This window comes from Cariama cristata, unplaced genomic scaffold, assembly GCF_000690535.1.
Source record: "Cariama cristata isolate BGI_N322 unplaced genomic scaffold, ASM69053v1 scaffold25704, whole genome shotgun sequence".
Taxonomy (NCBI): Eukaryota; Metazoa; Chordata; class Aves; order Cariamiformes; family Cariamidae; genus Cariama; species Cariama cristata.
This window is the reverse complement of record NW_009613898.1, coordinates 15,428-28,438: the sequence shown is the minus strand read 5'-3', so window position 1 is coordinate 28,438 and position 13,011 is coordinate 15,428. Positions and strand designations below refer to the sequence as shown.

The following is a 13,011-nucleotide window of genomic DNA, read 5'->3' as shown; positions in this document are numbered from 1 at the left end:
CAAGCTTGCTTCGTTTTGGCTTAATTTCCTACCGCAAGTTTGGGAATGAAGTTAGCGATCTGAAATCTGGAGACATGAGGAGCCCCGGCTCCAGCTGCTGCCGCTGCTGACGTCAATGCAAAGACGTATGTATAGGAGACGGATTTTACGGCCGGGATAGTCACACTGAAATCGCAGTGTGTTAAATTACGCCCGTGTGCCTTTCCAAGAGCAGGACCTGAACACGTCCGTGCCAGATATTTACCTCTAATGACAAATTAATCGCATATACTCGAAGAGGAGGTGTGGTCCAAAGGCATCATGGGCAGCGACGGATTTGGGTAGTTTGGCAGCAAGACTCGGAAAACAAAACCAATCGGGAGTAACAGGCTGTGCCCCGATGGTAAATACCGACACACAGCTGCGAGCCAAGACCCCAGACAGAACCAGCATGTGAAAACTCTGGATTTTTTTTTAAAAAAAAAATTTAATCCCCCCGAAGTAAACCCCAAACACTCAGCGATCCCAAAAGACAGCTACTCAAAAGAAGAGACAAGGGACAAAAGGACCCTATACAAGTACCACTACCTGAACTCCAGGTTTTAACCGTACATTAAAAGCCGGCTTCAGAAGTAAGCTGCCTTGGGTTATTAAAGCACATAAAGCTCTACCTCATTGAATGTCTTTGAACTTTACTGAGTCCCACAAGCGATTCTGACCCCTTTGCCCTTTTGACAGGTAATAAAGTTTACAGCAATTCCACACCAAGCCATGCACCAGGGAGTGGTCACAGGAGCAGAAAGAGCTGGGAAGGAAAACTCAAAAAAACTACCAGAAGAAAATAAAAATAACTTTCATTCCGAACGGGTACGGAAAGTCCGGCCACGGAGCAGATCACTTTAGTTTCTTTTTTTGAATTTTCAGTGTCTTTTTGCCCCCAAATGTTTTATTCATGTTAAAATGATTAGGGTTGTAATGAAAGAAAGCTGGTTGTATTTTAATTGTCAATCACTCCCAGCATTCACTTCTCATTTATTTACCAGGTAATGGACCTCCCGGTGAATGGCTTGAGGATGGTTTTCGCCCGCGTGACTCGAATACAGTTACTATTGGGGACTTGCCTGCTCGGTTGGACTGGTCTATCATGGGCTGAACTATTCTTCTTCTAGCATTAATAAACCTGCAAGAAAAAAAGAGGAAAGCAAACGGTTAGGGAAGGGATGGCTTCCACCCATCCCCAAGCCCTCTCGCCCCGCCACGGCGCTCTCCGTCGGGCCGCGTGGGGATGCAAATACTGGAAAAACCTCTAACCCCCGTGACCTTTGAGAGCACGAGCTTGGGGTTTCCGAGCTGATTTATGTTTGCCTGCTTTTTACCACAGTCGGACACTTCCATTTCATCTTTTCATGGGGGAATTAGCCGAGTTTTCAGGAAACAATACCAGCGACGCTCTCCTCAATTCAGAACGGGGCACAAAAAAAAACCCAAACGGGCGAAGTCGGCGAGATGCTCGCGAGGGCATCTGCTACCTCCCCCTCATTAGTGCCACTGCTGCCTTATGTCCTCTGACTTCTTTTTCCAATTTTTTTTTTATCAAAACCTGCCCTTACCTCTTGCAAACCTAATTCCCTTTTAATGCCCACTATTAAGATAATGAACTGTGATGGCAGAACCCCATCAAATGAGGGAACGTCTGGAGTTTTATCACCGCTAAGTCACACTGCTGGGGACTTCAGAGCCGTGCATTCCTCCTAGCCATTTCTTGGTGGGCTTTCCCCCCCCCCTCTTTATGCAAAGTCTGAGGGGTCAAGGCGAGGTCATAGCTTTACAGTAATTGAATTTATAATCCTGTTTTCTCCAGCTAGGCCTGACCATTTACAGCAAACATCTTGTTAAACTGTAATTACTGGACTACTGAAAATTCCCCCCGAACAATGAAAAGCAGATCTTTGGAAATAAAAAAAAAAAAAAAAGGTAGAGTCATTTTTAAAAATAGCCATCTGCAACCGTACCCCTGGTGGTTTTGTAGCTCTTTGACTCAGTCAGTCTTGCAGTGCTTATTTGGGAAAGGAATATTCAAAATAATTTGGAGCAAAACAGAAGAAGGAGAGGGATGAGAAGTGCCCCGGTCTCCTCCGCGGGCAGCCCTCGTGGCGCTGAAATCGGGAGGCTCGAAACCATGGCTGGGAACCTGTCTGAAGAGCGTTAGAAGAACTTCTCTTGCGGTTTCCCTCATCAGAAAGCTTAGTTAAAAACCATTTGGAAAAAATCTCCATCGAGATTTAATCAGGGCAAAGCCTCACAACCAGACTTCGTGTTCTTTACGAGAGAGAAAAAGAATAATAAAAATGTGTACGCCACAATATTTACTAGCAAAGGCAGAAGCGTGAGCGCGGTTAAAACCACGCTACGCTTGCAAAGCGCAAAGGGAAAGTCCACAAAGGGCTACTTGGTGCTTGGGTTTGTTGCTTTTGCTTGGGGTGGCTTAGCAGGAGCTCTCCTGCCGCAGAGATAAAGGCACCGGGGCCTTCCCGCGGGAATCGGCTCTGCCCACCCATTCCCCTACGCCGGCGGGGGGGAGAACAGCAAACCACCGCCCCGTGCTCTTTGTTTTGCCCTCATCAAAGACCAGCAGAGTGCTTTCGGTCTCCTCCTATCTCCCATTCCCGACTGGCTCCCGGTACCCAAACTCCCACAAAAATTAATCAAGATGTTGAGTCCTAATCAAACCTGTCTCGAGAAAATGGGCTCAAAGGCACCAAATCTGGGTGCCGATGTGGAAACCTCACACCTGAACTAGGTCGTGTTTTGTCAGCAACAGTACTGGATCCATTTTTCTACACATTTCCAATAAACTCCCCCCCTTCAACTCCAGCAAACAGTGTTGCAAATCAGTTTATCATTATCTTGTACAAACCATGAAAATTAGAATCATGTGAGCAGAAGGTTAGACTAATTCTCCTTTCTCATTATAAGCACAGGTGTAGCACAAACACCATGTGAAATAAGCAATTAAAAAAAATCTGCTTTTTTTCCCCCATTAGCTGCCTTAGCTCCATGACCAATTAGAAAATTGTTTAATATCTGTAATCTGCATTTGCAGAAAGCAATTTTCACAGTAACTCTCCTAAGTAAAACAACAACACGAAACCCCAGCGCCCCAGCCATCGCTTGTCGCAAGCCTGGCAGGCTCCCGCTGTGTTTTCTCCGGCCCCATCGCCCGGACCCGTTCCTGCGGCAGGAGGGGAGGAGTTTTTGGTAGCCCTGACATCGGCTGGTCACCGAAACCTTCAGTTGCCAAAAGCTTTTACCCCAAAGAAACCCTGAGCAACATCAAGCACACACCCCGCAACTTCACTACCTTCTCTTCTTTTTCCTCCAAACTGCAAGCGTTTTTAATAACAAGGGGGGGTCCTCCCAATAACGAAGTCTATAGCTAGAGTTTACCCAGAATTATCCACAAGCCGTGCCTATGGTAAAACATATTCTCACCTGTCTGCCCCATGCTATCGCCTGGGATACCTGCTTTAAGACCATTTTACACACAGGTACTTAACAGTTATCTTCTTCCTACGCATTCACGTAAGTATTTTCTACAAGTAGCAATTCTGCCAAACAGCCCAGTGCTTGGATGTCTTCGGGGGGGAATTCAGACGCAAGAACATTTTCCTTCTGGGCAAAGTAATAAAATGACATTCTCGCTCCTCCCACTAGAAGTCAAACGGAGGTCAGCTCCCCATCCTTGTATCTGTTTAAATAAACTGGTCCAGCTGTTTGTTTCCAGGATGCCCTTTAACCTTCTGTCCCATCCTCCCTGCCTTTGTAACAGAACGCTTTACTTTGCATTATAGTAGACTCCAAACCACTATGCATTAAAAAAAAAAAAAAAAAAAAAAGAAGAAAGTATTCACTTTCAAGTTTCTTCCTGCATCCCAAACCTGGAATTCGTAAGAACCCATCAGATTAAAACTGTTAATGTGGCTTGCCTTGAGAGAGCACAATGCAGCCCTGTTACGTTTATAAATCGCATTTGGGAACTCTTTGCAAGCAAAACTGCAAATTAGCTGTTGCTGCAGAAATATATGGGCATGGGGATGATTTCTTCATACTCTCTGTTTTTTTCTTTGACAGAAGAGCCAAGATCTTTTGATCACTCTTTGAATTTCCAAAGCGTCAGCCTGACTTAACACCAGCAAAAATGATGGACCAGAAAAGCTAACAGGAAAAATCTCACTGCCCCTTTTCCCGTAGGCTCACATTCACCTATCTGAAGAGAAAGAAGCCCTAAATCACTCTGATTTTCCAAAGTTCAGAGGAACTGGGATCTAAAAAAAGATATTTGCGTATCAAGTGCTACTCAAACAGAGTATTGTCAAAGCACGACTCAGCATAAAACTTACGTTAATGATTAAGACAGCTGCATTAACCTTACTCATGGGAGTAAAGACCCACACAGGCTCAAAGACTCACATAAAGGATTTTGCCCCACACCAGTGCTCTATGCATTGGTACCTTTGCTCTGGTGTGGAAGGGGTTTTTTTGGTTTGGGTTTCCCCCCCCCAAAGAGCAGAATCAATAGCGGCACAAACAACATGAGATCTCTCAGTTAGACCCATCTCCCTGCCCAAGGAGAGCCAAGAACTCTGCAAAGTGATGCTTGGGGTTGCTTTTTCTTTTCTTTTTTTTTTTTTTTTTTGCAAGGGGAAGGATCTGGCATGGAGGAAACGTTTGAACAGTTGGGCAAACACAGAAGTTTAAAGTATTTATTATGTTTTTCAAGTTAACTTTTCCTTGCCCTTTTGGATACATGAGATTGCGCTATCCGCCGTGTCCCCAAAAGCACGCAAAACCCAGCTATTCCACCTGCATAACCCTAGAGAGGAGGAGGAAACCCTCTTTTCTCCAATTTGCATTTTACTAGGATGTTTTCTCTTAGGGTTCTTGCCCGGGGTCTGTCTCCAGAGGTCACCGGCAGTCTCCCGGGTTGGTGCATCGCCGGTCCCACGGGTGAGATCCAGCCCCGGCCCCGGGGACGCAGCAATCCGCCTCTGCACTCTGACCTTCGGCTTGGCCGCCCTCGGCGCCACGCACCAGTTTTGTTTCTTCTCAGCGAGAGGCGGCATGGCTGGTGATGACAAAAGACTTATTTTAGTTGGAAATTGGCTACAATAATAGCAGCCAGAGAGCAAGGATTTTCGGAGGGTCACCAAACCCCTCCGAAAGGCACAGTTTGCTCAGGCTCAGGTTACAGCCCAAGTGACGTTTTCCGCACAGATCTGTTCTTTCTCCCTTCCCCTTGCATTTTACTTCTGTTGAGTGAATAAAACAAGACCTTCCTTTGCTGTCACGAATTTCCAAAGTCACCTTTTTGGCTCAAGAATCGACGGAGTGATTGTGGGGACTTCCAATTTGCAGTCTTTGAATGAAATTTTCCAAGACCAGCTGTCTGAAAGGAGATGCTGAGACCCAGTGATACATTGAATTTTTCTCTCCAGCCCCCCTTAGCCCTCCCAAATGAGGAGAGTTTCACACCATTACTGACTTTTGATACCGGGAGTTGCAGGCTGCTCCCTTTCAATACTGTCCCAAAGCACCGCACGCCCGAAGTCTGTGTATTGCTAGCAGTGCCAAGAAATTCCCCCAAATCTCTCTGCCTCATTTTCTCGAGCTCCTTCTAGCAAACCAGGCGTGAGGACGATGAGAAAGCCGGCAGCGCCTACAAACCCCCGTGCTAAAATCATTCTTGCCCCTCTGAAAAAAACAGTATCCCTCTTGACAACAAACAAATCATCATTTTAATAACAGATGCCAAAGTAACCAGAGCCCTTCAAACTGGCAAATAATTCACGTGTAAAACCAGTCGTACTCTCTTCTGCATACTGGGATCCTTCATTTATACAGCAGCGAAACAACCTTCTCTATTCAGCACTTAATTCCTCAACACTTAACAGGTTTATCTCGAATAAAAACAATTTAAATGGAAAGTGTGCTATAAAGCGGGATTATTACACTTCAGTAACTGCTTTATTCCTTATTTTAACATATTTTCATTTTTTCCTGTGTATTTGTTTTCCAGAGCTTTTTAAAGGAGTCAGTTAAAGAAAAGAAAAAACCCATAGAAACTATTTCACCCAATACTTTCAAATGTTTTAAAAGCAGCCTTTAAAAATAGCAAGCTCCCTCTGTAACTATGAACAGAAAAAATAACTGCAGACTTTTGAATGGTAATCACATCTCCCCATCCCTAAAATGAGAAATAAATGTTAAAAGAGTGCTTACTGCCATTATTAGAAAGTTCTGATCCTGAAGTCAGTTAGTGAGCTTAATGACCCGTAACTACCAGTCATTAGCAATCCATGCTCTCTGTACTCCCTTTATTTGTAAAGAAAAAAAAAAAAAATCCAAGACACTCAAGAAACTTTGTTCAATTTAAAGTCAAATCTTATGAAGTCATGTTTGGCAACTTTTCTTGATTTCTCCTCCTCCTCCTCCTCCTCCTCCTCCTCACCAAAGACAGTACAGGACTGCAATACATCATTTACAACACTAAATGGAGGTAGGGAGGGAAGAGAGTACACGGGCTGCTAACCGCCCACTCCAGACACGTAATATTGGGATACACTCCAAAGGCAGCGAGTCCGTCCATCCATCAGGAGGATGGGGAAGGTCTCCTGAAAGCTCTCCTCTCCTCTCCTCTCCTCTCCCTGCTCCGCCGGCAGCACCAGCGCCAGGGACCGTATATAGGGCTGGGGGTGTCGCAAGACAATATTGAAGAGCGAACAAATAAAATACTATGCAAAAACTAGTGATGAAAAACCACTAATTAGCTGACAAATTTGATGTAAAGCACTAATGAAAGCCATGTGTGGTTCTGCAATTTAGTTTTAAAAATAGCTTCTGACTTCAAGCATTACGATGTGACCCCACCGATGGATTCATGTTGTGCACTCAGAAAAGTTGCTTTAAAGCAGGAGAGTGCTATTGAATCTCTCGCAAGCCAACCCTGCTAATGCAGCGAGCATATCGAGTGCAAAAATAGAAAGCAGAGAGATGGGATCAGGTATGCGCTCCTTGTAAGAGAGCTGGCTGTGCCCTACATTTCGGCCGGCCCAACACGACCAGCTCTACCTTTGGCCACCTCCCCTGCTCGCTCTTCTCCCAGGCCCTTCAGCCCTGCTTCCCCTCCTCCTCCGTACCACGCTTTCTTCTCACACCACCGCCGGACACATCCTGCCTCCAAACAAACAGACCACATTTGGGGGAGCACCCTGCCCCCAGCCCCACGGGACAGCCGGTGGCCGCGTTTTGGCACCGAGCCTGGCAGTGGCTCGTCCTCTGCCTGCAGAAAGGACTGCTGATGGCTTTCCATCGAGGTAGGACCCACCTGGCCCTGCTCTTCTCTTGGCCCAAACGCTGCCCTAGCCCCATCTCCATGCAGGGCTGACAGCTGGTGCATTCATTTGGTTAGTTCTGAATGAAAAACACGGGAGCGACTCGCTCGGGAGGGGTGAAGAACCATCTCCCTGGAGATGCACCTCCCTGCTCTGCCCATCTCCAGTGCCCTCCTGCACCACAGGCTGTTGGCCTTTCTGGTACGCTCTCCTCCTTCTCTCCCTCCCTTCCCATCCACAAACTTCACGCAAAAAAGCCCAGCCAACACGGGATGGTTTCGGTGAAAATCCAGGTCCGGCATCCAGGCATCTCCCCGCCAATGCCAGGGAGCTGGAGCAGAGGCCACACTTCAGGTCTCGGCTGCGCCGGGGAGGGCTCGCAGCAACTTCATTCCCTGACACCGCAATTCCCTCGGGGTGCAAAGCAGATGTAAACTCGCCCTCAGCAGCCAGATGATGTAAGGGGAAATCTTTACATGGCAAAGTGCCAGTGGAGCTGACCTCCCAGCTCTTCCCTGCTCCCAAATCCCAGCACAGCTGTACTCTGCTGATCCCCCGTGTGCCACAATTAGCCTTTAAGGAATATGGCAAGGATTCATCTTGTAGAGCAGCACTAAGGCTGCTCTAACTCCCACCCGGGACAGCACTGGACTCCATGCAGCACCGCGCTCGGGTACATAGCATCCTACCGGCCAAAACCTTGCCTCCCACAAAAACGCTCTCCCTGCCCCAGGAGTGATGCTGTGCAGTCGCTTTTCCACTGCAGATTCGGAGAGCGATTTATCTCCGTGCCGTACAGCGCACCATCTTTGTTGGCACAGAGACATACGTGCTTCGATGTGCAGACCACGCCACAAACCCCAGGAGCTCCCGAACGCTCGCGGCAGAGGGTGTGCAGGCTCTCTGCAAGCTTTGAGAGCAGCCCAGGCTGCGATGCACATCTCCCAGCTCCCTGTTTTCTCAGGGTCTGAACCGCAACTTTCCATCTGAACCTTCAGGAGAGCACGCCTGGACTCCGTAACTCAGGTCCTCATCTGGTGCACGCCATCAGTGCGACCCAGCAGCTTTTCTTCAGCAGACCACTTCAAACCAACAACTCGACTCCCGCTCGACGGCAGGGATTACGCTGGGAACAAGCGAGAACTGACAGCAAAATACTCGCTGTTTCCCTGAAAACACTCCTCTCTCTCCACAATTTCCTTGTCCTCTGTCGATTCAGCACAACCTCCCGTTCAAGGGAATGCAGTGTTGTGAGAGGTGCCTACAGCACCTCCGAGCTTTCTCCTGCCATGCAAGTGCTCTAAACACAGGGGGTCCTCCTCTGAGGTCCAAGGTTTTTTCCGTACATCAGTTCGGCAGCCTTCTCCAAACAGCTTTTGCCCCGTGCACTCCTACCTGTACCGCGTACGGCATGGGAGCTGGAAGCCGTGCCTGGTCCTCCAGCCCAAGGGAAAGCAGAGAGGCTGCTCGCACATCTGCCTGCTGGTTCAAGTGCGTTCCCACTCCCTGAAGGATGCGAGAAACGATCTGTCCGCCCTCCGGGACGGATCTCCTTGCCCTCCTCGTCTCCAGGAGGCCACTTGAGGAGTACAGAGCAACTCCGTACCCTGCCACCCCGCACCAGCTCCTCCAGCCTGCGGGACAAGGAGAAGCGAACCCAGGGCGGCCAAACCAAAAGCCCTGACAAGTGTCTTTGCGGGAAAATACCCCCGGAACCCCCCAAAGAGAAAATGTAATGAACCCCTATATGGGACCTGTGGTTCCTACATGAAATAGGCTTTGACATCGCTCTGCTCCACACCCCGAGACACGGTCTCGGGGCAGAGGAGGGAAGCTGTGATTCCTGCGGTTGCACCCTCCCCACCACTACCGAGACACCAAACACGAGCACGTTGGTGTGTCTCGTGTGATGTGGGCACCTGCAAAACTGGTTTGAAATTTTTTTTTTCCTTTTTTTTTTTTTCTTCCCCAGAAACCACAAAAGATACAACTCTGAGTCACGGCCAACCTGAAAAACAACCCCACACTTCTGATGAACTCCCCCCCAAGACATTCTACTTCAAAACATTGTTTTCTAACCACTACTAATAACCTACTTTGTAATCTACTTTATCTAAACATAATTTCCCATTAAGTGAAGTAATTCATTTTGCTTATAATCCTACTTCTGACGGTGTTTTATTCAGGGCAGGAGACAAGACATCCTCAGGAAACAAGGCGAACAAAACACACACGGGAAGGTCAGAGGAATGTCAAAGATAAAAAGAATTTGTGAGACCACGGGACACAGAAAGCTTAGGGATCAGCCCCTAGACGGTATAAAACACCTTTACAAAGCAGGTGAGAAGTCGAACATCTCTGGGATAAATCTGAATTAGAAAGCAGCTATTGCTATTGCACTCTATCATTAGCCAAAAAAGCCACAAGGACTACAGTGCCTGGGCAGGGAAAAGAAATAATAACCTGTGAAACTGTTACATGACCTAGATTTCGCTGAAGAACTGCAGAAGTAATATTTTTTCAGCAGCATCTGCTGCCGTTTCTTCTCTTTTTTAGAAGTACAATAAAAGGCAGAAGCCTCGTTAGCGCTAACGCCGGTACAGCCAGCCATACATCATTGACACCGAAATCATCTCAGGGCAGGCAGGGCAAAACACACGCCCTCGAAAGCACGTCCTCGCCCTGCGCCTCTGGCTGTCTTTCATTTTTGAGAAGAGAAAATTGGTTTAGCCAAGAAGGAGGCAATGTTTGCCCCATTTTTAATATTTCAGGCTGACTTTTTAACCACGGGGTTTGTTTTATGCAGGCGCAGCCTGGAGTGAGCGCCTGATGCAAGCGCGAGCGAGGGTCTCCGAGGGCACCTTTCTCCGCGTGTCGGCAGCTCCGTGCCCAACGGTTAATCGCTCTACGCCAACCTCAGCAACTGTTGACACAAAATAGGTGGAGATCAGGTCTGTGCAAGCACAAAATACCAGAAAGGCAAACTATATGTAAACACACTTCAGATTGCTATGACAAGAATAGACCAAAACCTGACTTGCAACGAAATGACAAATCCTTACTCTCCCCTTCCTTTTTTTAAATAATTGAGGGTATATATTCTTTATTTATTTTTTCACACTTTGAGGGTATTTTTCCAGACAGAAGCATCTCTCGCACTAAAAAGACCCCTAGCCCTGAGAACTGTATTTACAGAAGACAGTGCAGAGCCCTCTCCCCTCGCCTGCAACGCAGCATTTCCACAATAGAATAGCATCCTGAATGGGTGGTTTTTTTAAAAGCCAAACTCTTGTTTTGAGATGGTGCACACCCGAATCTCAGCCTTTTTAACTCAAAAAGTAGCAAACAAAGCCTTCTGACCCCTACCCTGATCCTGCAGAGCAAAGCTAGGGCAGGAGTGGAGAAAAGAGCAAGTGGTGAATGTTTGCACGGCGCTGTTTCATCTTATTTCTCTGACACCTGACAGCGCATTCGTTACAGAATATTAATGCACCGACTGAAAAAAAAGCTTGTCAGGTACAAAACCACCCCAGAAGAGGATGGAAGGCCCAAGGGAAAACAGGATATTTTTTTTTTGGCTGCGTATTAACTTCTCAAGTGCTGAGCGCCTTTCGTTAGTCAAGACTATTGGCAGGTACACCTCGTTTGCACCGTGCGATGCTCTGCGATGGGAACCGACCTTTCTCCCTCTCGAAAAAGCATCTGTGTGAATAAAATAACAGCAGTTATTTTATTTGCTCAATGCTCAGGGCACCACTAATTAGCCTGTTAGTTCGTGCAAAATAATTGCACGTTTGCTCTTGAAATAAATGGTGTTTCCTCTGCTGGTTTTCCCCAGCCTGCATCCAGGGGCTGGCAGAGCAATGGTTAGGGACAAGAACCTCTCCTGGTGCTCCTGGGCAGGGTGACCCCTGTTTTGGGGCAGTCTGGGGTGCGTGGAGACTGCCAAGGCTGGACTGAGCAAGAAACGCAGGGTCTATCAGCTCTCCAGGGCAAAAGCCCTTCCCCTGCTCCGCCTCAAGCCCCGCCAAGGCGAGCATTTCCCCAAAAAAACCTCTTCATCCACCTGCTCCGAGCATCCGCCCCCTTTGGAAAAACACCCGTGTTTTGTGCCAAAACTGTATCGCTGCCCATTAAACCCGTGGGCCGAAACCAAACCCCACACGCTTAAACCACCGCGCTGTATTTTCAAAGGGCTTTACTGAACTAAAAAAAAAATTCCAGCCTAAAACCCGGTGATACGACGGTACCTGATGGCTCTAAATTCACAACTCTTCCCCCTGTAAGCTATTTGCTCAGCTTTTCTAATAATACCTTGGCTGCCTGGCAGCTCTCCAGGGCTGTCTAAGGCAATATGCAAGCTAAACATTTTTTCGTCTGATTTCAATATTTTCTTATGAGTAACTACACAGGATTTTACCTAGCGAGTATTCCTGATTGCTGTAATTTAAGAACAGAGAAATAGGCTACAGATGTAATACTATTATTACAATTGGCATTCAAGGTGAAAGGCATAACAATTAGCTAAGACTTAGTGAAAACATAAATGTAAAAATCTGCTTGAAAAGCCCGGCACATGGTACGTTTAGAACAGCTAATTTACCGCATATATTCTGAATTGCTCAAACGGTATAACAATTCACCCAGCGAGACCCTTTTTTAAATAGTTTTCTTGGAGTTTTGTGGGTTTTTTTCGGGGGGACGATTTTCATGTTGCAAACACCTACTGTCTTATTTTACTCTGGAATAACAAACAATACATATTCATTAAACCTGAAACATATATTCTTTCCCCCTTCTATTTTTTCCTGCTTTCGCATGTATTCCCATTAACAAAACAGTGTTTAAATAACATCTGTATACGTATTCTTGAATCATATAGAGAAGGAAATAGTTTCCAAAATCTGACTGTTAAGTTCGTATTGCTGAAGACGAGAGGATAATTTGTGAACGTTTGAACATTTACAAGTAAATAAGTACTTGTATTTACGGTATCTGATTACTGAGAAAAGTATTTGTTATGTTCTTACACAGATTCAAATTGCATCTTGACCTTTTCTCGTTTAATCTGTTTACTGCAACAAAAGCAGTAATAGATACATCCGAAAACAAGCAGGTATTTTACCCGCCGAGGACTAACAACCCCTGCGTGCAACGTGCCCTGCAAAGCGGCAAACCAAGGATCTCGCCTATTTATCGTAGCCTGTGATTTGGTAGGCGGTGGGGGTGAAAATTCACCCCTGCATATAGGACCAGCACCTGCTTTTGCTACGCTCCCTCCCTGCTGGCCTCCTCCCCCCCTGACACCCTAAAAATAGTGCTGAAGTGGGACTAAAGTGGTGCACCGGTCATGTGCTGGCCTTTTGCTCGGGGTGAGTATCACCCTCAGCGAAGGAGCTGAGCGAAGATGATGTCTACGCTAAATGCCCAGCCCCATGGAGGAGCCTTTCTGTCCCCTCCAAGGGGCTGACATGGGGCTCGGCACATGGGAATCACCGCACAACGTTATCACTTGGATTTGGGGGTGTCTGGGCTGTGCTTTAGATGCGCTGAACCCCAGGCATGCTATTATAAAAAAACACAGCGGGAAAACGGCAGTCTGGGACTGTTTTCCAAAAGGTGGCGGGGTGGAGAGCCATGC

General features: G+C 47.0%; 1 protein-coding gene across 1 annotated transcript in view; it reads right to left on the bottom strand.

Moving 5' to 3' along the window:
- LOC104160945 (homeobox protein Meis1) overlaps positions 1 to 13,011 on the bottom strand; it is a gene marked incomplete at its 5' end in the record, with an annotated part of 19,491 nt that overhangs the window by 601 nt on the left and 5,879 nt on the right. The window contains one exon of the mRNA XM_009699209.1: positions 1,101 to 1,159. Coding sequence (XP_009697511.1) covers positions 1,101 to 1,159 — 59 coding nt within the window. The remainder of the gene's footprint in view (positions 1 to 1,100; positions 1,160 to 13,011) is intronic.